The sequence below is a fragment of the Equus caballus genome, chromosome 14 (assembly GCF_041296265.1).
Source record: "Equus caballus isolate H_3958 breed thoroughbred chromosome 14, TB-T2T, whole genome shotgun sequence".
NCBI lineage: Eukaryota > Metazoa > Chordata > Mammalia > Perissodactyla > Equidae > Equus > Equus caballus.
Genome location: NC_091697.1, coordinates 74,718,152 through 74,743,746, shown reverse-complemented (window position 1 = coordinate 74,743,746; position 25,595 = coordinate 74,718,152). Strand labels below are relative to the sequence as shown.

General features: G+C 45.2%; 1 protein-coding gene and 1 long non-coding RNA gene across 12 annotated transcripts in view; one reads left to right on the top strand and one right to left on the bottom strand.

The window, feature by feature from the left end:
- The window catches only part of MCC (MCC regulator of WNT signaling pathway), a 407,698-nt gene that overhangs the window by 40,730 nt on the left and 341,373 nt on the right, over window positions 1-25,595 (bottom strand). For 7 of the 8 annotated variants that reach the window (XM_001504578.7, XM_023617859.2, XM_070234445.1 and 4 more), the window contains 6 exons: window positions 13,535-13,681; window positions 12,439-12,528; window positions 11,233-11,381; window positions 6,775-6,915; window positions 3,815-3,918; window positions 531-714 (listed from right to left, as the gene is read on the bottom strand). In XM_001504578.7, the coding sequence (XP_001504628.1) occupies window positions 531-714; window positions 3,815-3,918; window positions 6,775-6,915; window positions 11,233-11,381; window positions 12,439-12,528; window positions 13,535-13,681 (815 nt within the window). The remainder of the gene's footprint in view (window positions 1-530; window positions 715-3,814; window positions 3,919-6,774; window positions 6,916-11,232; window positions 11,382-12,438; window positions 12,529-13,534; window positions 13,682-25,595) is intronic. The other variant, XM_070234444.1, reaches the window with a different exon arrangement.
- On the top strand, window positions 11,250-24,919 carry LOC111767846 (uncharacterized). Of its 4 annotated transcripts, none has more exons than XR_011425614.1 (5): window positions 11,250-11,389; window positions 12,215-12,310; window positions 21,632-21,767; window positions 22,550-22,599; window positions 24,737-24,919. It is a non-coding gene; the product is annotated as an uncharacterized lncRNA (long non-coding RNA). The 4 variants fall into 4 exon arrangements; XR_011425615.1 differs by having other exon boundaries at window positions 21,632-21,784; window positions 24,737-24,917; XR_002799726.2 differs by lacking the exon at window positions 24,737-24,919 and having other exon boundaries at window positions 22,550-23,112.

Genomic DNA, 25,595 nt, shown 5'->3' with positions numbered 1-25,595 from the left:
ATGCTCTGAATATCGCATCACTCTACAAAGCAAAAAACATGTGAGAAGAGGCTATTGCCTGAGAAGAGCTTAGAAAAGATAGAAGCACAAGAGGAAGGGAGAGAAGAGAGCCTGGAAACAGGATGCACGGTCTCGGTCTTGGGTGATTAAGGACTGTTCGCAGCAAATGGGCCTCAGTGACCCCAAATGCTTCTTGGAAACCATGAACTATAAAGAAATGGAGACTAGAACAGAATGGGGGAAAAGAGCACCAGACAGAAAGGCAGGCTCCGGTTCCATCTCTACCACTTCCTTGAATAAATCACTCCTTCTCTCTGTGCTGAAGTTTACATGTTGGCAAAATGAGAAGGACCTTTCTAGCTCTCCCATTCTGATTCTCTGACTGGATGGAGCATGCTGCAAGCCAGGGGAGAATGCTGCCCTTAAACAAGCCTCATGGTCCCCGAGAGCTGGGTCACAGTACGTCAAGCCTAGTCAGTGGACTACATGTAGACACACATCCATCTCATGGCAGAAAGGCCAAGAATTACCTGGTGTGGCTGTTGGAGGAGAGGCTCTCCCAGGGCTGCACGCTGCAGCCGGCCACAGCAAAGGCTCCCCCGCAGCTGCCATCCAGCTTCATGAGCAGGGCCTTGGCGGCGTTCTCAGCCGTCTTCCGGCAGTCGTGAGCTCGCTTGAGCATCTGAGTGATGTTTTCATCCCCTGACTGGTCTCCTACATTGTAGAGAAGCCAATGGATTAATGAACACAGGTCTAGATAGGGCAAGCCTGGGAGTGGGTTTGAATAATCAGTTCTTAGTTACTCAGGGCTGAGGAGGCACAGTGGAGAGGAACTAGCAGTGGACAGCCAGTGAAGAGATCCGTGTTCTGGGCCTGGCTCTGTCACTGAGAAACTGTACTTAGGATAGCATTCCTCTGCTCTCGGCTCTACTGTTCTCATCGACAAATGAAGGGTTGGCTAATGTGATCTCTGAGGTCTGTTTCCAACTCTAACATGCTATGATTTTCTAATTATCTAGGCTCCTGGGGTCTCCTCCCACTCAGTCACAAGTCTACTGTTTGGCCATTCTTCCCTGTGTTGGCACTTTGCTTGTGAATGAGGGCAGGGAGAAATTGAGGCCAAACCGTGCCAGATCTCCACCATATCTACAGCTTTGGTTAGAGCTTCGTGTAGGCAAGACAGACAAAACTAATGGTTAAAAGGAGAACTTTACGTTGGCTCTGTATTTTCTGTACTGATGCTATCCCCGATCTTTCTCTCTCAGCTTGGTCACAGTCAGTGGTGAGCCAAATGCCTCCAGGAGCCAGGTAACTGGGCTGCAGCAAGACGTCAGGAGTGGCGGGCACCAGGCACAGTGCCAGACAGTGAATTCCCTGCCCAGGATGTTCACATTCTCGTTGTGTTTTAAACACTGTGCTGACCAAATCAGTCAATGGTTTGCTATCACTACAGCCTAGACCCATGGTCTTCCAAATATTTTCATGTGAAATCTTACGCCAAAGCCTAAGATACAAAAATGGTTAGTGTGCAACTGGTTGAATTGGGAAGGGGTAGGGGCCATACGCTCAGCTTCCCCACCCTCCAAACCCACTGTTGAGGCCCAAAGAAACTCCTCCAGGATCCCAGGCACAGTTTGAAAACCACTGGTCTAAATCATGTAGAATGAACGTAATGAATGCCTGTGCAGTCAACAAGAAACAAAGGAAAAACCACAATGATTGATACTGTGAGTAAATGTCACTAACGAGTACTCGCTCTGCTGTGCAACTACATGGCCCGTTAGGGCAGAGCGACAGGTCAGCTGCCTCTGTCAGCAGAACGGAAGAGCGAGATTTAATAGGGAACTGCTAAAAATTAAGCCAACCCTCAGTTTTACAGAGAGAGGGGAGGAACTGTGGATGCGCATGTCCTGCAGGCTAAGATTCCCCCACCCTCCCTCTGGCCACTTCTCTGACCACGTTCATGCCTTTCCTCCTTCCACAAATGAGATATCTTACAGACATTTCACCAACTGACTGTTCTTTGAATTCTGAAGTGGGCATACTATTACTGACTGGCTCATTTTATAAATATATCCATGAGCTACACAGGACTAGGTTAATACAAAGCATTTCATTATTGATTTTAAATATTTTAAATGCAGATTTATTTAAATCCTTTCAGCTCCTACAAGTAACAGTGCTGAGCAGATACAAGCTTAATAAAAGGCACCTTTCGAGGATGGAATGGTTTAAGACATTCCTCTGATACAAGCTGGAAACAAGATGATTGATTTTTTTCCCTGTAATTGATCATCTTCCTTAATACATATATTTTAAAAAAAACTTGATGGTAGGCCAAGATCATTTTAGGATCTGTTTAATATGAGGAATAAAGTTTTATGGTTCAGTTAAAAGACCCTGAAAAATGAGGTTTCTAATGGAAATGTTGGCATAGTTTCTCTTTCTGGGCTGGGATGGTAATTCTATTAAAAAAGAGAGAGAGCAGAGAGGAGGATGGCTGCCTGTACAAATGGGGGCCTGCTCCCTTGCTGGGTAACTTGGATATGAAGCAGGAAATTAATACCCAGCATACTTCCTTTCTTTCAGATTTGCTTCAGATTCCTGTACACGACAAAACTGAAGGAGGAAAAATATGCAAGTGTTCAATGCAAAGGCTGGACCCCAGGCAAAGAGGGAGGAGCTGGCAAGAAGGGGGGTGGGGGTGGGGATGCATCCGGGAGGGGCCCTTCTTTGCAAGGTGTGTCCTGGGAGGACCAGCCCTAATGGGAGCTCATAGCTCTCGAAGAAAAGCCAGTCCATGAAAGATGGCCTGGTCTCCATGGCTGGGGACTTCTGGCCTGTCACACCGCCCATCTCTGGCTCTGGCGTGATCCGGTCACTTCAATTTTTTGTTTACTTGCCGTTGCTTCTCCAGAGAAGCCGCTATTCTAAAGTGTAGGCTGAGGTGGTATCCAGGCCTCAGCACTGAGAGATGCAATCTTTCTCCCTTGATCTCTCTCTTCTCAAGCACTCTTTCCACTACAGCCCTCTGCACAGAGCCATACACACTGGCGAAGTTTTAGCAAATGTTGCTAATAAGAAAGATGCCATACTTGTGTCTTTTTCACTTAACACCCCTTTTAGTTACTCAAAATTGAGGAACCGAGGTAGGGGGCAGTGCAGATCTGGAGGGTCAAATCAGGCCAACAGGGCACATGACCCTGGGGCAGGGGGATGAAGGGGCAGGGAGGCGAGGTGGGTTGGCAGACACCTCTGCTCCATGGCAGGGCCTGGGCTCCTGGGGTTAGCATTCTGTGAAGCTGATAAGAGCAAGGTGTGAAACTATTTCCTGTGTATTCATAAGACACCTGGAAAGGTAGGGGGGACCCATGCTTCAAAACTGCCCAAAGGAACAAACCTGGAGGAAAAGCACAGCCAATAAAGCAGTAGAACAAGGCAAAGGCCACAGGGGCAGCAGAGACCCTCAACAACCAGCATCAGAGAGGGAGGTTGTGGTAAAGTCGGTCCCTTTCATCACGAACATGGGCCTCCGGCTCCATCTGGTCCTACTGTCAGCCTGGGAGAATGTGTTTCCTAAGAGGGCTTGTTTGTTTTAACTTGTCTGTAATTCTGTTTCCACTCCAGTTCTTGCTGCATTCAACATAAACAATTTACTCACTCAGTCATGAGGAAAAAACGAAAACACTCTTGATGAGAGAATCTCATGTTGTTGGGAGGTGTTCCAATGCCAACAGCCGAGATGGAGGGCAGGAGAGCGAAAGAGGCAGAGGACGAGAAGGAAGAGGGGTGGAGCAACTCGGGCCACACTTACCAGGGGAGGACCCCACACCAGCCGCCCGGAACTGCCCCAGGATGAGGTTCTGCTCACTCTCGGCCAGTGCCAGGAGAAGTTCATAGGCTTCTATGCACTGCTCACTGAAACAGAAGCACATGGCGTCCTCAACTCTGGCAGAGGACCGTGAGCTGTTCCCGGGGTGGGAGGCAGCTGGGGACCTGCCCCTCAGCCTTGCTGTCCATGTAAGTGAGGAAATACCCGTGAAGATTCCTGGACGAAGCGAAGGGCTTGCTCCGCTATGTGGCCCCAGTTCTTTTTTAAGCTTTAAACTAGGATCTAGAAAAATATCAGAGAAGCAATAAAGGTGGGAGAGGCAAGTTTGTTGCCTATTTGATGATCAGCTAAAAGGGAAAGGTAATGTGCCCACGGAAGCGAGCCTCCAAGATGCACGCCCCCTATCTCCTCACACTTGTATCCACAGCCTTGTGTAATTCTCTTCCACACTGTTCCAGGGTTGGCCTGTGTAACTAAGAATATAGCAGAAGTGAAAGGATGTCACTTCCAAGATTAGGTTATTAAGTTACACTGTGACTTCCATCCTGGTCACTGTCCCTCCCTTTACTTTCCTCTTGGATCATCCTCTCTAGAGGACACTTGAAGACTCCTGAAAGCCCCATGGAGAGGCCCATGTGGTGAGAAACTAAGGCTTCCAGCCAACAGCCAGTGAAGGACTAAGGACTCCACCCAACAGCCGTGTGGATGAGCCTTCCTCAAAGCAGATCCACCAGCCCCAGTTAAGGTTTCAGCTGACGCAGCCCTGGCTGAGAGCTTGACCAGAACCTCAGAGGAGACTCTGAGCCAGAACCACCTAGCCAAATGACTCCCAGATCCTTTACCCCAGAAACTGACATAATAGATAGCTATACAATAATAGATAACACCCCAGAAAGGAGAGTACTTTGTCCTAGACCTACACTATTCAATATAGTGACCACTAGCCACATGTGGCTATTTAAATTAAAAAGAATTTAAATTAAATAAAATGAGCAATTCAGTTCCTCTGTTGCAATAGCCATATTTCATATGTTTAATAGCCACATGTGGCTAGCGGTTACCATATTGGACAGCACAGCCAGAGAACAGTTCCATCAGCACAGAAAGTTCTACCAGATGCTTGTAAAACTGTCTCATGAAACAAAATCTCTGACAAGAGCTTGAGCTTGGATTTCTAAGAGGAATAAAATTAGTCTCTCTTCTTTGTGCCCATTATCACTAGTGCAAGAGGTAGAGGATCAAAGAGTGACCTCTTTCCTGTTGCCACCATGACCCCACATGGACCCATGTCTGCACAGGAGGTGGAGTATGTGCATAACACCTGAGTGGTACCGGACAAGATGCTACAGTAGCAAAATTCGCCCCCCAAGCAAATAACCAACTAGTTTCTTCCAGCTGAGCAGGGGAAATGTTGCTTTACTCAACATTTACTCAACAGACCATCTGTTTTTCAATTGTCTTTACTTTCATCTTCCTTTCCTAGGAGATAAGGAAAAGGATCTAATAACTAGCTCTGGGTGCTGGCAGCTCCTCCTTCCAAGGGCAGCCTGCCTTTCAGGTTAGAGGCACTGGGACATTGCTTCATCCATGTGAATGAAAGGCAGACTGTGGGCGCAGAATAGCCTGTTTCGAGCGTTATCATAGATGGATTACTTGTTTGCTTTGGTGCGTCTGTAAATTAGCATGATTGCTTCCTAACTGTGGTTTCATATATTTTGGTTTGATATTGTTCTTTGAAGAAACAAAGTTTCTTAAAACAACATTGAAATTTTCAGAGGATGCCAAGAGTAAGATACCATCACTACTCTGGGACCTTGGCAAATATGCCTAAGTGGGGACACTAATAAAATAAATCAATGAAAACAATAATAAAGCACAGTTTTGTGGCTCTTAAACAACTAGTAATTTAAAAATAGATAAATTCCAAAGCTGATGAGGCTGAAAAAAAGTGGTACATTCATAGACCACTTGCTCATCGATGAATGACTCGTACTTATTTAAACTGGCTTGTTTTTATGGGAAAAAATTGGTAGCAAGCCCAAAGAGCCATGAAAATATTCATATCCTTTGACCTATAATTCCTGCCTCAGGGATTTCATTCCAAGGAAAATACCCAAAAGAATGACGATGTGATCTGTATTAAATTATTCACCATAGAATTATTTTCACTATCAAGAGTCTGTGAAAATCTGAATGTCTTTTAGAGAAATGAGCAAATAAAATAACAACATATAAACTTGAAGCAGGGGATACAGCCATTCGAAATACATGGAGACTCTTAAGCAATATTACCAAACTATAACAAGTTGAAGTAATAGAATGCACTAGATTTACAACAATGTAAAATATATATAAACGTGAATAAAGACTGGAAAGAATAGGTCAATATGTAATAGAAAAATTGACATTCTGAGGGATATTACTTGAATGAAATAATATTTAAGTTAACCATGTCAGCAGAAACATACCTGTTTACAAATAGCATATTCATTCTCCTTCTTTTCCTTTTTTTTTTTTTTGAGGAAGATTAGTCCTGAGCTAACATCTGCTGCCAATCTTCCTCTTTTCCTCTTTTTGCTGAGGAAGATTGGCCCTGAGCTAACATCCATGCCCATCTTCCTCTACTGTATATGTGAGATGCCTGCCACAGCATGGCGCAACAAGTGGTGCATAGGTCCACACCCGGGATCTGAACCAGTGAACCCTGGGCCACTGAAGCTGAACATGCGAACTTAACTGCTATGCCACTGGGCCAGTCCCCCAGTCTCCTTATTTTCTTAATTGCTATCAGGGTGCTAACTGATTTTCAATATAGATCACACTAGTATTTGCTGGTCTAACCCTCTAGTTATGTCTTCTAAATGCCTGTGTGTCCTACTTTTTCACAAAAGGTTACTGTGGACACATTTCTAAACTGCAGTGGCCACGTGCCCATTTCCTACCTGTACTGCAGGGCCAGCCTCAGCGCGGTGGCATTGGACTCGTACTTCCCCACCAGCATGCTCATCCTCTCGGCGTTGCTTTTGCATTCCTCCAGGGTTATGGTCAGGAGGTCATTTTGGGATTTGAGGTGTTCAATACGGCTACAAAGGAAGAAAAACCACTTTCACAATTTCACACTAGGATTACAATTAATTTGCCAATCTTTTAGTTGTCGACTCTAGATTGAGGCCAGAAATGCATGTTAGGATGTGAGCTTGTCAGATGTTTTCACAAATGTAACTGATGCGAAATAAAAAAAGGAAGCAACTCTAAGTTAAAGAATCACTAAATTCTGTGTAAATTAGAAATGAAAAGTAAGCTCCCTGGTTATTTCCCGCACAGCCATTGACACGCCCTGTGCCAAGTACTGTGTGAGGCTCTGAGTCTCCGTGGAGGAAAGGAGCCAACCGCAGCCCTTCAGGAGAGTTACGTCTGGTGCTTCAAGAGACCACCCTCCTTGCGGACAAAGGAAAAGTCGCATCACAGTAACAGCTACTCTTTTTTGATCCCTTGGTCAATAACCCCCCCCACAGCCCTTTGAATTAAGCATTACTGTCCCCATTTCTCAGAGGAGGAAGTGGAGGCACACAAAAGTTAAGCACCTGGCCCTGGGATTTGAACCGGTCAGTCTGACCGCAGATCCTTCACTCACAACCATTCACTACGGAGCAGAAGCAAAAGATGAATCAGCCAGTGAACAGGAAGTTGCCCTCACGGGGCCTCTGAATGGGAAGCGGATCAGGAACTGGGTGCTGTGTCCAGAGCTCCTTCCAGGTTAGACAGTCCCTCACCTGCTCACTAGTGGTGGATAAGTTGTGGGAACTTTAAGTTTTCTAGGAATCAGAACTGAAAATTCAGAGCAAATGAGTTTATGGCAAAGTTAGAAAACAAATCAGAAAAACCTAAGTCTTCAGTGTCTGTTTTCTGTCCTAGCATACTATGCTCTAGATGCAACGATTCATCTTCCATGGGACAAGCCAAGTGATAGTACTCTGATCACCAAGTCTTAAAGATATGTAAGGTTTTACACACACCAAATGCAAGTGACCATCGAAACGCAAAGGGGCTTGGAAGCCATTTGCCTTCAGGATAAATCTTAGGACCACAGATCTTAGAGCAGAATAAGGATACATTCAACAACATGTGAGATGTCTGGTGAGTGTATAACTAAGGCCTCTGAGACGCTTTGGCAACAAGGTCAAGTCCATGTAAGGTGTTATGAGAACATAGTTTTCTGTCCCCGTTCACATTAAGATGTCTTCAAACAGTACCCACTCTTTCATTTACTTTTCAACTTGCTCTAGGGTACATTCTGTCCCCACTAATTAGATGAAACTGTTTACTCAGCTCACAGACCTCCAGGTGGCCAATCCCATCTCAGGGGCCTTCCCAGGCAACACCCCAGTAATCAGCTACTCCCGTCTTAAAATGTTCTCCCTCACTTGGGTCATGATAGGTCTCTACTGGTTTTCCTCCTGCCTCAAAGGCCGCTTCTTCTGTCTCCTGCTGGCTCTTCATTCTCTATGAAATCTGTGGTGGTTGGCGTTCTGTCAGGGCTCAATCGAAGCCCCTCCTCTATCAACACTCTCCCCTTAGGGAGATTTTATCCAGTCCCATGACTTTAACAGGCATTTATGTGCCCTTGGCTCCCAAATTTCTCTAGCCCAGACCTCTCTTCTGAGTGGCAGTCTCACATATCCAGCTGTTTCCTGATATTTTCATTGGGTGTCACACTGACACCTCAAATTTAACATTCCCAAATGGGACTCTTGATTTTCTCCAAACTTTTTCTTCCCCCATCTTGTCCGTCTCAGTAAATGTCACCACTATCTACCCAACAATATGGGTGAGACACCTGAGAATCTTCTTTGAGACCATCCCTTTCTCCTACATCCAGATCTAATCCAGCTGCAGTTTTCATTGATTTTACCACCAAACATACACTGAACCCATCACCTCACCTCCACTTCGGCCACACTGATCCCCTGCAATAATCTCTCTGCTTCTACTCTCGCCCACACCTGAGTGATCTTCTGAAACTTAGATCCATTCTTCTCCTACTTAAAACCTATTAACGACTTCCACTGACACTTAGAATAAAGAGCAAACTTTGTCCATGGCCTCAACATCCACATCCCACCCAGCCCTGTCGGCTTTGCCACCTTATCCCACGTGACTCCTCCTTCCACGCACTCCATTTCAGTTCCATCGGCCTTTGTACAATTCCTACTTCATGCCAAGGTTTTTCTGGCCTTGAGGTTGATAAGTTGGCTCATAAGACTCTTCCTAGTTTGTCATATGACTGCTTTTTTTTCCCCTTAAAATCTCAATTTTTATGTCCCCTCTTCAGAGACGCCTTCTTGGCTACCTCTCTAAAATCAACCTGCCTGTTATTCTATCACAGTGTCCTATTTACTTTCTTCTTGGAGCTTTCTTATAATTTTATTTGTTTGCTTCTGGTCTAGCTAGCTCCCCTTATAGAATATAAGTGCCATGAGAGCAGGGACCTTGTGTGTTTTACTTCCCTTCTCAAGCCAAATAGCCTAGCACATAGCAGGTGCTTAAAATAGATTTGTTAAATGAGGGAACACACTTCTGAGTACGTATGATCCACCCACCTCACAAGTTAAAGGCTGTCATTTTTGGGAGCACAATAGGCCTCCAACTTCGGGAGAGGTAGTAAAATAACAGACATCAGGACACAGTGGTAGATTATTTCTAAGAACTTCCCTGTCTAGCAGTAGCTATGATCATGGGGGGAACAATGGAGGTGAGATCAAAGGGCAGGGGTTGGAATTACAGCCAGCCTATTTAATAGCCCTGGACTGAAGGCAAGTCACTCAACATGGAAGCCTTTGTTTTCTCATTTGCAAAATGGGACTGTTTTGTCGTCCCAAGTTGAGGATTAAGTGGTTGTCTGTGAGAGCCCTTTAAGCTGTTAAGCACCATAATAACGTGAGCTACACACCGAATAGTTCCTTCTTTGGTCTCTCCTAGGTGCACACAATTGAAAAGGAGGGAACCTCCCCTGAATTCAACCACAAAGCAGGCTTGTTAAATCCCAAACCCAGTAAGAGGAGATTCTCACTAAACAGAGGGCCCCTACAGGCATCTGACTTCATTAAATTGCAAAGAGCACATCTGATTCCATTTTTAAGCACTCCCCGGCCTGTTATACTGAGAGGGCTGCTTCTCTACAAGGTAATCATCAGGACTGTCACTCTTCAGTATTTTGGGTTTAATAAGGAAACCATTTAATTTCAAGATTTAAAATGACCTAGATTACCACATTTCCTTGGTTCTCAAGTGCTATATTAAACAGCTTCAAATCAGGGAGGACTAACACAATAATTCAATTTATCCAGGTTTGCCCTACACAAGGGGAATGGCATTAAGCAACAATGAATGGGGAGCGGTATCCACATTTCTTCCCAGTTAGTTCACAAGCCTTTCTAGTTCTTACTATGCCCTCCCAATGCCGACTGGTAGGTCAAGGCAGCCAGGCCATGCTTGGATGCCATTCAACAATCCATTCTGCACTGTAGAACCAATTGTGTGTCGGAGTGGTTACCATGGTTTGGCTCTGGTCCTTCTCCTTTGCTTTTTTAGCAATTCTCTCACTGCTGGGATGACACACAAGTCAGTCTCTGCCAGCAGGCAGGAGTACAAACTCAAACAACCTCTGTCGTGAGACTTGGGAAGAATTCATAAAACTGGGTATTTGGTAAGATTAAGCAGGGCAGTTAGACCTACTTAGAAAATCATTCTAAGTAGGACTAAGTAGGATAGGACATAGGGACTGAGGGTTGTGCACATCTGCAAAGAGCATAAATAAAATGAGGCAACCCTGAAATAAGGCAGGGAGGTCAGACCAGCATGGCCGTCAATCCCAGGAACGCCTCTATCACATTGCTTTTGCTGGTTCCTTGTAGCTCCAGGCACCCCTGGGATGCTAACTCAACATTCCAGAACCTCTTTCTGTGGTTCCTGGCAGCACAGGCCTGCATGCTTAGGAGCTATCTCGTCATTCTGACCTACTTGTCATTCTATATGGACTGCTCTCAGGACTTGCTACATAATTTGCAAAGGCTACTGCAAAATGAAAGGGCAGGGCCCCAGGTTCACAAATTACTAAGAATTTAGAACGGCGACAGGAGAGCAGTAAAGCAAGTGTGGCATCCTTTTAAGCACAAGACCTTGTGTATTCGAATGCACAGGTCACACCATGCCCATGCAGCCAGCGCTGACTGCTGTAAGCACTCCGCTGATGAGCAAGATGATAGAAAGTGCCCCTCCCACCAGCTTGACAGCATCACTCTATGTCACAATACACAAGCCAACTTGAATTGATCTTTGCAAAGGGGAGGAGGGGCAGCTAGCTCCCCACCAGTATTCAAATATACAGGATTTCCTCTTACCTATTCAACCGTTCTGTTTCCACCTCAAACTCTCTAATTTTGCTCTCAGAGATGGCAGATCCATGTGAGTAGAGTGTTTGGAAGATCTCTTGGATGTTGGAGCAGTCCTGAAGAGAGTGGGCCAGGTGTTCCGCCACACTGCTGGATACCTGTACAGGTAAGCATTAATCCCCCTCTGGACAGTGTCACTTCAGGGACGCCTGTCCCCATGCTTTGCATGCAAAACAATCTAAAGCTGATATTCCTTAAGGATCAGACACCAGGAGATGGTTACCCTGATCCTTCTCAGTTTGTATAATACGATTCTAGTATAAAAAGCTAACTGATGTGAACGCAGTACAGAAAACAGGGTCAGAATACAGCTGCATCTCCCAAGCACGTGCTACTGGGCAGCAGGCAGGGGGATCATGCCTCCTTAGAGTCCTTAAAATTTTGGATATTGAACATAGTCTGGACTCCCTTCCGCTTCCTGAACCCCCTGCCACTCCAGGCCCCTGTCTCTGGCTGCTGTAGAGAAGAGAGATTGACTCCTTTATTTTCATAATTTGGCTCTGGCATGGAATGTGGATGTGTGCAACTTTTGTTCAGCACGTAATTCTAAATTAGGGCCCCAGAAGTGCTATTTAGGCCTTCTCTACCTGAGGATCAAATAGCTGGCTCTCCGAGCCTCATCCCCAATCCTAAAAGATATCCCCCAGGGATCTGAAACTACTCCCTTTTCACGATCCATCAGCTTACAGCCCCAGGGAGTTTGCAAACTCTACAAATGAAAATGCTAATACTGAGCTAGAAGGTTGCATTCTGCCATGCATTGGGCTCCCCTTCAAAGGCGGCATTCATCCTCACTGGAGAGCACACTCCCTTTCAGAGGGCCTTCCTGACTCACTCCGTCTCTAGGGCATCAGGGTGATATAAAGCAGATACTTCAAGACTTTCATCTACATCACCAGAAACTAGATCTAAATCATTTCTTTCTGAACAGTTTCAAGTAGAGAAAAAAAACCTCCCTTAAAGTTGAAGAAGCAATTCAGCATGTGGAAACCTATACATTTTAGTTGATGCTGCGGAAGGAAATCAGGTATGATTTATTATTATAATCAACTGGTTTCCTGGAGGTGAACTTTGGGAGCTCTTCTATCATCTACAGGCCACTGTCCGGGTAGCTCTATTGGGCGCTTTCTTGCCTTGCTTCTTGTGAACACTCACCCCTATGCTGCTGATTTCTGAGCCCAGGACTGGCCGATCAGACGATGAAGATTCGGATCTGGTCTTTGATAGCTTCACCCTCTCAGCAATCTTAAAAAACAAAACAAAAAATTATCAAAAAATGACATGTCACTCCCCAGATAAACTGTTGAGACTGTGTTTATAGAGGGCTATGCTAAACCACGGCAACTAAACTGGTTAATCGATTTCTTAAAAACTCACTTGTCCAGTTTTTCTACCATTTCTTTAACCCAGGGTTTTTCAACCTCAGCACCACTGACATTTTGAGTTGGATGTTCTTTGTGGTGGGGGGCTGTTCTGTGTACTGAAGGATGTTTAGCAACATGCGTGGCTTCTAGCCACAAGATGCCAGTAGGACTTCACTTGTAACCATCAAAAACGTCTCCAGACATTGCCACATATCCCTTGGGGGACAAGAATCACTTCTGGTTGAGAAACACTAGTTTGACTAACTTACAAAACTTGATGGTTGAGAACTAGCCTTGTGGAGACTGGTAGGGCTACCAGGGAAGAGGAGATGTATCCTTTGAATAGTCTCTCCAGAGTAGACTCGACATATGGGCGGGAGGAGGCGGGGGGAAGGTGGTGGGGTGGGGGGCAGGGCGTCCTGCGGCAGAAAACCGCTCGGGCTACTTCTCACAACTGCCATGGCCCGCCCATCATAATCTATTTTTCTCCTGGCAAGGCTGTCAGTCCTGTGAGTGGGGAGATCATTGGTTCATTACTCAGGGTCCCCTCCTGGGCTGCACCTTAATCCTCCAGAGCAACTCTCCATCCACCCCTTAGTATTGTAGAACCTGACAAAACGTCTCACTCTCCACAACGACTTGACAGCTGTGACATGCTTCAGCCGGCTGATTAATGAGAGCCGGCTCCAGGTTGCAGACAAGAGAGACTTAAAACTATTAGTGGGTTATCTCTCCCTGCAGCTCCAGCATAGGAGGCCTGTGTGAGACCCCAGGGAAGCCCCTCGGGGCCGTCTGAGCTAATAGCATGCCTGCACAGCGGCCATGCTCGGTAGAGGCTGGTGCTTCCAGATAACAGGGGGTGTTCCTGCCTGTTCCCAGGAGTTCACCTTGGCAATGGGAATGTCATTGCTGCTGCTGCTTGTGCTCAGCTCTCCAGTGCTGGGGTTAACTGGGCGGTTGGTGGAAGTGAGGCGGCCAGGGCTGGAGGGCCCTGTGGCCTGCACGCTCTGTAGTCGAGTTTGAAGCTCTCGAACCTGAAATAATAATAATGCCTTTAGATACAGTGGTGGTTTCCCTGGCCAAAGACCAAAACAGCCAGAAGGGTGGATGGCATGGCTTTCATTTACATTAAGGGATCAGCTTCAGTGAAAAGTTAAGTTGGCGGAGTCCACATTAAAGTCACTGTATTCTTAACTAGACCTGCCACTGGCTGGCCATCATTTGTTCTTCACAAGTATGAGGTGGACATGTTTTCTAAGGCACTGGAAGCTTCCAGCAGAGGCAGAATGACCATCTTGAATGAATGTTTATTCATTCAGCCTCATGTGCCTGATGCTGTCTTGGGCACTGCAGATAGAGAACCCAGGATGAAATCTCCACTCTCATGGAACTTGGAGCAAAGAGGAGAAAGACAAATAATTTCCAAACAAGTGCACATGAGTGCTATAAATATCTATCTCAAGTGCTCTAGGAAGCAGAAAAGGGGATGAATGTGACTCCATCTGACGTCATAGGGAAGGGTTAAGGAAGGAGTGAGAGGACCAGTACTTAAGCAGAGTCTTCCAGCTGCACAGGGTTCTAACAGACGAGTAAGGGCTGGCTTTGGTGAATGCAGGGGTGAGGTGAGGTGGGAAGGAGAGAATGGCTTGTGCAAGAGCACAGGCATCAGGATGACACACTGTGCTAGAAGAACGGCAAGTTATTCATTATACATGGTGTAGAAGAGAGAGCTTCATTGGAAAGCAGGTGAGGCCAAGGGGAAGAGACAGAGACGGCATCCACAGCTTTTCCCCAGGGACTTCATGGGAAGGAACACCTAAATAGCCCTTTTGTATAAAAACAGAAAGACAGGGCCCTTTGAATTACATTTAAAATACACATTTACCTGCAAGGAACTTAAATGTCCAAATCCTGCTTTTCTATGGGTAGGCTCAGTGACAAAGGGAGGTATTCCAAGTAAATGAAGACAATTCTAAGAAATTGGTCTTTCTGATGACCTTGGTCACAGTTATATCATTGGGTACGATGTCTATCTTAAACGGCAAAACCTACAGCACCCAAAGGTCCTTGCGAATGTGCACCAGGCCTTGCTGGGAAGAATTAGCACTGGGACATCCAAGGCAGGGTTCTCCAAACTTTTTGGTGCACCAGAATGCCTTGGAGGGATTGCTGAAACACAGAGCCCAGGGCCCCACCCCCAGGGATTCCAATTTAGCAGATGGAGACACAGTCCAGGAATCTGCATATGTAACAAGCTCCCAAGAGCTGTGGATGCTCCCGGGTCTGGGGCCCACCCTTGAGCAGCACTGACCTAAGGGACTCCCAAGGCCATGCAGCACTTTAGTTCCAGGGACCGGAGCCACACCCCTGCCAGCCCTGACGCCAAAACCCTTCTAGGTAAATCCTTCTCTAAAAGCGACTGGAAAGCTTTTCATATTAAATATCTTGGATGTCTCTATCCTGCTAAATTGGGAACCAAAAGTAATTGAAATTTCAATAATTCATCAACATATTAGAAGCCAAAATAGGAAAATTCCCTGTGAGCAAATTGCATTCAATAGTGAACAGCTAAAAAGTGCCTAATGCTCTGCTGTGGCTTCCAGGAACTGTGGGTTGATGGAAATGTGTGTCGTCCTCATAACACGCCAGACACAGGGCTGACCTCAAAATAGTTTCAAGACTAGAAAAATGCATGGCTGTCAAAGCCAAATGGTATTGCTGGTGAGAGATTACAGGGCTCATCCTGGAAGGGTCCCTGACAGACCAAGAACGGGCACAGTGTGGATGCCTCGTTACGCTGCATGGCAAAGGGAGAGGGCCCATTTTCCCATCAGGCCAGCATTCTGGCACCGGGGGAAACCTCCCTGGTGGAGACCATGGATTTCAATTTCTACTGCTGTGATGTCTGATGAGGTCCTGAATAATTAACAATGTTAACACCACTCCAAAATCTAAAGAGTCTGAATTGTTCGCAAAACAATCAGTGGTCTGTTCCTAGAATCCCAAACGGCCCACTCATCTTGCATTTTTAAAACATACAAATTATCCTGGCAATTTACAGAAACTTCATCAACACTTGCCATAGTTTTTAAAAATGTTTCTTCTTCCCATCACTAAAGTAAAACATGTTCATCGTGGAAAATTTAGATGATACTGAAAAATAAAAACAGACAAAGTACCTATTCTTTCTTATAGTAAGTTCCTTCTTACTATACAGAGACAATTAGTCATTTTCCACAGTGTGTTTGTACACAGGCACACATGCTTAAAATAATTTCTAAATCTAAATATCCATTTTCATTTTAAAAGCTTTGGACTCAGAGAATGTCTTTGAAAACGAAAGGACGATAAACATGTTTATTTTGGTCTACGCTTTACTATTTAATGATACCTGTTAGGCAGTGAAAAAAATCCAGCTGAAAGGAGTGGAATGAGCCTGCCATGGAAAGACAGGGAGACGGCTGGCTGACTTAAACAGCCTTCTGTCCCCTCTTGATTTGGGGGTAGGGGTCTTAATTTAAATGAATAAAGGCACAGAAATGAAGGCTACACCCAGCTTGCTGACTCAGCTTAAGTAAGGCTTGGGAGAGGGGAGAGACACAGCTGTTAGAGTCCTCACTTTTATTCTCACCCACTGTAGAAGGTTGACTCGTGTCCCCCCCAAAAGATATAACCAAGTTCTAACAGTCAGTAGCTGTGAACGTGACCTTATTTTGAAATACAGTCTTTGTAGATGTAATCAAATTAAGGATCTCAAGAAAAGATCATCCTGGATTGATGGCGGGCCCTAAATCTGACTGGTATCCTTGTAAGAGAGAGGAGAGGGAGATTTGAGACACAGAGAAGAAGGCCACGTGAAGATGAAGGCAGAGGTAGGTGACAGGTCAAAGGACACCAGGAGCTCCCAGAAGCTGGAAGAGGCAAGAAAAGACTGTCCCCTGAGTCTCTGGAGGAAGTGCACCTCTGCCAATACCTTGACCTTGTGGACTCCAGAACTGTGAGAGAATAAATTTCTGTTGTTTTAAGCCACCAAATTTGAGGTAATTAACTAATATACCCACCTTTCATTGAAGATATTTTATTAAAGAACATACGTTTCTCTCTACAAAATACGTGGTTTGGGGTCAGGGGACAGCCAGGAATCAGAGCTACCCTGAGCTGGGAATCGAGACTTGTGGGAGGGTCGGTCATCAGCCTCCACAACCCTCCTCTACGGGACTTCTTCAACAACAGAGCACAGAACGTGATTTGAGTGGCCGTTTTCTCATTTCCCCTAAAGTGACCACGTAGCCAGAACCCATCCAGATGCCCAGAAGAGAAGTTAATTTGTTACATACATTGGAAACCTGGTAGAGGATGAAGGTAAGATTCTTGTCTTCCAAGGGCTCAGAGTCTAGCCAAGCCTTAGCATGTGAAACATGCTCCAAAAAGGGATACCAACAAGTAGTGTCAGAGTGTAGAAGAAACACTGCCTCTGCTTGCCAGAGCAGGAAATGCCAGGGGATTCAATCTTGAAGGCTGAGTGGTCGTTCAGCAAGTAAATAAAGGGGAACAGGCAATGGGGGAGGCTCTGAAGAGTTCAAGTAAGGAAATGACATTAAACTGCCAGAACTCTGCTTCTCTTCTTTATGCCTTCATGACTCCCAAAGGGAGAAAAGGATGTTATAGAAATCATTCGATTAGAGAAGAGAATGAACTGGAGTGAGGACGAGAAAGGAGGTGAGTCAAGAGATGTACTGACGGTTTAGGTGAGAAATGATGACGGCTCAGACACAGTCAGTGAAGTGGGAGCAAAAATGGAAAAATACACCCTAGACCAGCATCGTCCAATAGAACTTCCTGTGATGATGGAAATGTCCTATAGCTACACCATCCCCTGTGGTAGCCACTAGCCTCACGGGGCTAGTGGGCACATGCAATGTGCCTAGTGGACCTGAGGAACTGAATTAAACGGAGAAAACATAAGGAGGAGCTGATTTTTCAGGGAGAAATAAAGATGCCAGCTTTGGACATGTTGAATTTGATGAAACCAGGGTATGTGAGTGAGGATATTCAGTCAACAATCAGAAATATAATCAGAGGGAAGGACATAAGAAATGAATGTACAGTTTAGGAATTTTGTGTGTGGATAAGGTTGCCCAGGGAAGAGGTACAGCAGTTGGGGTGGAGGAGAGAGCCCATACAAAGAGAGCTGGATTGAAGGATCACGGAGGACAGTAAGAAGGGAGCACTTATTCTCTGGGAGGAAAAGAGGTTAGGAGAGGCAGTTAGAAAGGAGATCTGCAGACTGGAGAATGAGGATGAGAAACAGAAGGGGTCTGGTCTGGTCTGACGGTTTGTTTCCCTAAGAGAAAAGCATGAAGGTCGTCCACTAGGAGTGAGGGAGGGAACAGCAGATGTCAGAAATGTGGAAGGAAGCTGACCTAGGAGCAAAAAAGAAAAGCTTCCACAACAGCACTGAAACGTCAGCTGAGCTCTTTCATCAAGCTCTTTCAACAAGGCTCGTAAATGCCTTGTTTTCTTCAAACTCTGGAGACCTCGTGAAAATATGAGTAAAGAATAAAAAAGATTAAAATCGTAACAGTGAAAAGAAAGTGCTTGGGGCATTAGCAGAAAGAAGATTTGGGCACATTCCTTAAAGGCAAAGTGGAAGGAAGAGTACTGATGAAAGAAACAGAATGGAAAAAGTCAAATTCTATAAAATATACAAGGGGAAATCTACCCAGAAGGTCCGCAGGGTTTAGACTGAGCTTTGGCACTTGCTACGAAGGACAAGAATGGGAAGTAGGATGAAAACAGGGAGTAACTGTCTGTATACAGAACAAATGAGAATTTCCAGTATATGACTGCCTCGGCTAAAGTAAACAGGCACACCTCCTATTAAAAATGCATAGAAATGCTGCATAAAAAGGAACAATGAGAAAGAAATTCGCTGCCAAGGTGAAAAGAAAGGCAATAAAATCACCAGGGGCCAGAAACAAAGTGAAAAATAAAGCTGGAGAGGTTAGGAGGGGGCTGGTGCCGCAGCACAGCAGGGTGTGGATGTTCACGGTGGGAGGGGCCGGAGATGGAGAGTTGGCTCCTGCAAGTTAGGCTGTTTGAGCTGATCCTCCCGACTAAAGCCTGGAGCCTTCCTGCCCCCACCCATCTGTGAAAAGTGGACAGAGAGTGCTGCCCATGAAGCCCAAAAGAAGCCCCAGAGCTGTGCAGACGGGTCAACCACAAGATCTCAAAATCCCAAATCCGGGACACATTTTGGTCTGGGATTAATACTGTATAAATTGGGGCCCAGCAAATTGCAGGGTCCTAATCTTATAAATTAATAGTGAAAACTGGTCTGGATTTTGCCAGGCCACCCACTGCCTCAGAGACCTAATTTGTAGATCATCCAACATCACTAGGGAACAGGACACTTAGGCTTCCCATGACTAGGAGCCTAGGGCCACGAAGCTGCCAGACATGAGGGATGACTGCAGGGAAAGGAGGACGAAACAAGAGAGCCAGCATCTAAATCAGGAGATGAATTCACTAGAGAAGAAATGAAAATAAAGCAAACAGTAAACTATGCCACAATAAATATGTTTAGGATCCTTAAAGAGATAAAAGGAATAAATTTCCAAAAGCATAAGAAATTATGAAAGAAAAATAGTCAGACATCAAACAAATAGGCAGATGAGAACAAAGCCCATGGAAAATAGTAAAAGAAAATCAATGTACAGGTTAAACACTAGACTGGATAAAATTGAAGAGAGAATTAGCGAACTAGACTATAGCACAGAGAAATTAATTCAGAACACAGCATAGGGAGCTAAAGAGATACAAAATACGCAAGAATCATTGAAAGATGTAAATGATTGAATGAGGCTTCAACACACTTTTAAAGGAGTTCCAGAAGAAGAAAAGAAATGACAGAGAAACAATATTTGAAAAGAAAAGAGATGAGTTTTCCAGATGGAGAGACAGACATGAATCCTGAGACTGAAAGAGCATATCAGGTGCTAAGTAGGTATGGCAGTTTTTAGATACGTTTGCGAATTCTTTGATATTCCCTCCATCAAGAGGAGGAGTCCAATTCTCCTCCCCTTGCATATGCCTGGCCTGAGAGATGGTGTCTAATCAATAGAATGTAGTGGAAATGACATCATGTAACTTCTGAGGCCAGGTTAGAAAAGGCGGGACAGTTTTGCCCAGCTCTCTCTTGGGATGCTGGCCCTTATAAGCCAGCCACCCCACTGAGAGGAAGCCCAGGCCAGTTGGAGAGGATGCTTGTGGGTATTTTGACCTATAGTCCCTGCTAAAGTCCCAGACAACAGCCAACCTCACCCACCAGAAGTACGAGAAAGGAAGCCTTTAAGATGCCTCTGGCCCCAGCCATGATCTGACTGTAACCACATCTGAGCTGAAGTGGGAACTGCCCCCTGGAGCCCAGTCATCCCCAGAGCCACGCAGGGAATAATAAATGATGATTGTTTTAACTCTCAGCTTGGGATGGTTCACTACGTAGCTGGAGCTAACTGGAACAGGAGGATGACAAGATAATTGCACATCTAGAAACATTGTAGTGCCAATGTGGGGAGAAAAAAGATAAAGAGAGAATCTTATAGCTGACTGGTGGGAGAGATAGACACCTTAGGCTCTGAGGGCAGAGGTGTTGGTCTGTTTCATCCACAACTGTATTGCCAACATCTTGAACGGTGTCTGACACAGTGTCAGTCTCAATATAATCTGCTGAATATCATTAAAAAAAAAAAAGGTCACCCTAAAATCCAATACCTAACGAGACTACTGTAGTAGGCTGAATAACGGCCCCCAAAGATGTCCACATCCTGATCCTTGAAGCCTGTGAATATGCTACCTTACACGGCAAAAGAGAATGTGCAGGAATGATTAAGAATCTTGAGGTGGAGAGATCACCCCGGAGTATGTGGTGGACCCAGTAGTCACAAGGGTCCTTTAAAAAGAGAAGCAGGAGTGTCAGAGTTAGAGAGGGTTTGAAGATGCTATGCTGCTGGCTTTGGAGAGGGAGGATGGGGTATGAGTCAAGGAATGCTGGCCACCTCTAGAAGCTGGAAAAGGCAAGGACGCAGCTTCTCCTCTAGAGCCCTGAGACGGAACGCAGCCCTGATGACACTTCGATTTTAGCGAGTGAGACACATTTCTGACTTCTGACCTCCAGAACTGTGAGATAACATATTTGCGTTAAGTCGCTGTTTGTGCTAATTTGTTAGAGCAGCAATAGGAACCTATGTTATATGATGATATACTTACTACCATATATCACCAAGAGTGTGGACAAAAACATTCTCAAAGATTAAGAAAGATCTACCCCTGTAGACCTTTGCTGAAAGAACTTTCTAAGGATAGATGCTTTCAGCAACAAGCAAATTAAACCCAGAAAAAGAATGTATGAAAGAGACCATGGTTAGCACAAAAATTGGCAGGATGTGGGGGCAGAAGGAACCCTCCTATGCTGCCAGTGACTGGATGGACTGGCGAGCCATTCTGGAAAGCTGCACTGTGGGACTGGGTCCACGTAAGAACGTGCACACCCCAGGACCCCACAGTCTCACTCCTGGACACGTATTCCAGAGAAATTCCCACCCAGCACCGAAGGAGACATGTGCAAAAGCAGATGCGCTGGAGCGTTTTCTGTGGTCATGGGAAGCCTGGCTGTCAGGCACAGTGAACAGGTGACCACTACAGAGTTCTAGGAAGCCGCCAGACACATCAGACTAGCTGTATGCACAGCAATAGGGACAGACCTGCAAATTCGAGTGCTGAGGGGAAAAAGAGAAGAGAGGTCTACAGCACAGAAACATTTATGTAAATTAAAAATAAAACAAAACACTGTGTATAAGGACTGACATAAAAGGAAGACAGGGAGTGGGACATAAAATAAATAAATTAAAAGAGGGACCTTTCACGGATCAATGATTGTGCCTTTAACAGAGGAATGTAATTAGCTTATCTCTCTGCCCCTGCAGGTCAGATTAAAACAAGCCAATGAAAGAAAGTAAATACAAAGATGAGAGCTCAGGAACATCAGAGATTATGCGCAGCCAGAAAGTGAGATACTGGCGCAAAGAATTTGGTGCAAGAGCTGTCAAAGACAAACACCTGGTGAGGTGGGCACAGAGGTGGGTCTCTGAAATGGGGGACGTTCACTGAGGAGGTGAGGGAAGGGCAAGAGGAAGGCAGGTCAACTCCTGGATGCTTCAGTCTCCCAGGACAACTGTAGGACCACAGACGAGTTGACAGAGTCTGTTGATGAAGTTGTCATGTGAATGTGGCTCACAGATGAGTGACAGGCAGGAATGAAAGGTGGCACCGGAGTCCTGAGTAGGATTAGAAACATTCTTATTAGCTGTAAAGGAATGAGTCTGTTCTGCTTATGATATGCAGCAGCACTCACTGGGTAGCTGTAATTTCAGGCAATTAGGTTGTAATTCATAATTTCACTGTGTAATGGAGCTGGTTGCGATGAGATGATTTCTACACTGTAGAAGGCTGACAATCACTGGGCCGGAAAAGCTCCACTTAATGAGCTTGGGGCAGCAGTCAGTCAGTCCCTGCGTAGTTCTCGGAGGGCTGCCTCCTCGAGGTCCACGCTTTGTGAGTACTTTGCAGAGAATCACTCTCTTACTGTAGATTCTGTAAAGACTTTTCTTGAAGCCCTCAAACGAATGAGGAATCAGAATTTATTTACAGAAAAAATACATTTACGTCTATAAGTCTCATTTACACAGTGTTTGATGAAAGGCATATTTTATTGTGAATGGGATTTTGAGTAGGCTGAATCAGAAGAGCAAGAGATCACAAAATTGAAGAAGGAAAAAAAATCCAACAGCATTTCCACTCTCTGAAAATTTGGCAGGTGAACTGTTCTCCCTTTCGTCCTACAGGCTGCTGAGGAACCTGGAGTGGATAATCAACATGGCTGCATCAGAGAAAGGTCAGCGTTTGGCTGTCTTCCTAATTTCTTACCAGCTTTCCAACAAATGGAGTCAGTTACTCTCTTTATAGCCAAGCGTTCACCTTTAAACAGCCTGACCTCCTCACAGGAGCAGGGCTGGCAGAGGGAGGCCGGGCCATATGGATGCCAAACACTGGCACCCACCACTAAAGTTACCTCACGCTTTCCATGGCACGGATGTGCACACGCCCTTCAGAGCAACTGCAACTAATTCCAGAGACGACATGAAAGAATCGTAATTCTGAGGGCTCTCTGCCTTGGATCCCACTGAAAACTTCCTCAGACCACAGAGAGGAGGGCGACAGGTTCTACCAATAATGCTCTGTTGGGCTCAAATCAAGATAAATATATGCCCAAATGACTTCTTCTCTGTGAAACAAACTCATTTTGTCTTCTTTAGTGTTGTCTTCAAATGCCAGGAAGACTGATGTGTGGAACCCCATGGAATCTGGCACCATGTGACTATAATAACATTTCTCAATGTTTTACTAACTTCTTGTCTGTGTGGAAGCTGGAGGCAGAGTGGGGAAAGGGTGAAGAGTACAGGAGAGCAGTCCGATCATCAGAACGATGAAGACTGCATCTCATAACGAGGCACCAGAGCTGAAGTTTGAGTGTTAAGAGCTAACGTCAGTGTAGACCAGGCAGGATTATGAAACCTCTGTGGGCTCAGTTTTCTCGTCTCCAGGAGGGGTGTAATAATCACACCTCTTGTAGGATTCTGGTGCAGATGAAATGAGAGGTGCATAAATCATTGCTCACCACAAGGAAATGCTCAAAATATGTTCACTATTACAATTTAGGTTTTAAGTCCTGCTTTGCCTTCAGAAGTATCTATTTTTAGTCCAAGAGGGGAATGTTTAGTCTGAAAATGTTCAAAGAAGGTTAACGCTACCAATACTAACAGGTCCTTAAAAATACACTATCAAGATTGCATTGAAGAAAAAAGACTATTGGTAAGTGCACCTTGACGAACTGCCTGTCCCCCTTCGCTGGATGGCACAGGAAGTTCTGCACTGTGCCAGGCAATGCCTGCTTGCCCTTGGAGCCCCAGGGTGCCGATGTCCTGCTGGATTCCAGGATGAGCACACCCCTCTCTGCCCTCCCTCCTCTGGCTCATGTGACCCTGGAGAGTGGACAGAGCCCCTCCTTTTCAGATGCAGGGTTCATCACTGCTACACTCTGGGCCCCAGGAGGAGCAGGCCAGGTATGAGGCGAAGGTGCCAGAAAGGCTGTGGTTCTCTCTCTTCACTGCACCTGTGGGGAGAGAGGTAAAGAGGCCTGGAGAGGCTCTCGGCTCATGTCCAGTGGGTGACTGAAGGACACTGCCTTCTCTTTCCTGTCTCTGAGCACTTGTTGGGATCACAGTGGGGGAGTGTGCTGGGGACCTACACTGCATTCATTGATTCAGTGGCTCATGGAAGGGCCTGGGCATATATCCTTTGAAAGAGCTTCCCAATGATTCTGACACACACGTGGAGAGCCACCACAAGATGGATGAGTGAAAAGGCCTGTTTCTCTGGCACTCTGGTTCATGTCTAAGTCTATCTGGTATCCCACTCAAAGCAAATAAGCCACCTGTGTTTGGAATCTTTACTGCTCAACAAACATTCCCATGCTCTTCCCTATTTCCCAGCCCCTCTATGGTTAGGTAGAGGGTCTGGTTCTGGCCAATGGGCCATGAGTGGAAGCATTTAAGTGCAGGGGTGAGTCCGTTCAGTGATGTTTAGATGATGGGTTGCCATCAGCCTGGGTTCCTGAGTGAATATACGGAACAGAGCTGTGCGCCTATCCCCAAAACTTCACTGGACGTGGAGTACAAGCAAGAAATAAGCTTTCCTGGTGTGCCATGCCACTGAATTTTGGGGGGTTAGTTTGTTACTGCTGTATACCTATCATTACTCTGACTAATATATCAGCCATGCAAAGAAGAGTCAGTTAAGACTCCCAAATTGACATTGGGGAGGAGAGTACTGGAGCCAGACCCCACTCCTCTGAGCTCCCTCCTACACGGCCAGATTAGGGCTGGGAGTGTTAAAACAGGGTTTGTTTTATACAAATATTTTGTGAATTTAAACTTAGCTAATACTGGCATCTTCTTCCTCATCATATAAAGAAACTCCTAAGAAGAAATAGAACAAATAAGACATAAACAAAGTTCCATCAAGGACAAAAGAGAAGACTGTGCTTGTGTATGAACATCAGGTTGTTAAAGCTGGAAGACACAGATCAACGTCCATAATCCATACTGCATTTGTTAATTTGAAAATTAAGGAAGAATATAAAGAAGAAAAATATGGCTATCGTTTCACTGTCTGATTTAGCCTCTGTTAATATTTTGGCATATTAGCTTCTCCCCTATTTCTATGTGTTTACTTGTACATAGTAAAATTTATATAAGAATATATTCATGTCAAAAATACACTAGAACACTATAGAAAAGTTCAAGCCCTTTGACCTATACTCCTAGGAGCTTGCCCCCATCCCCAAATAACTATTATTATGAGACTGGTTTATGTTGTTCTTGTCTATTTAAGATATTTTTACACATACACATATATAGTTGATGTAAATTTATACACAGATAAATTCAAAGTAAATACAAAGTACTGTTCTGCAGTCCTGCATTTTCCATATACAGACACTGTGGTCCAGAAAAGCATCATGGAGGGGGAGGCAGTGTGGGAAGAGCCCAGATGGGACATAAGGCCAAATAAGGTGAAACAAAGATGAATCTTTATTTAACCTACGGTGAGGTCACAACGATTTCACTTCCAGAAATATCTCTACTGTTACCGATTTTTAGTTAAAAATATCAAAGAGATATTGACTTAGTATATAACAGGAGACAATGCAGACAAAGTGAACAGCTGCTTCAGAGACAGACCACGCTCTGGACACATCAGGATGATACTGCAAATGTTCTTTCCCAGTAGGGATGGGCAGCCTAATAGTAAATATATATTATAAATGAA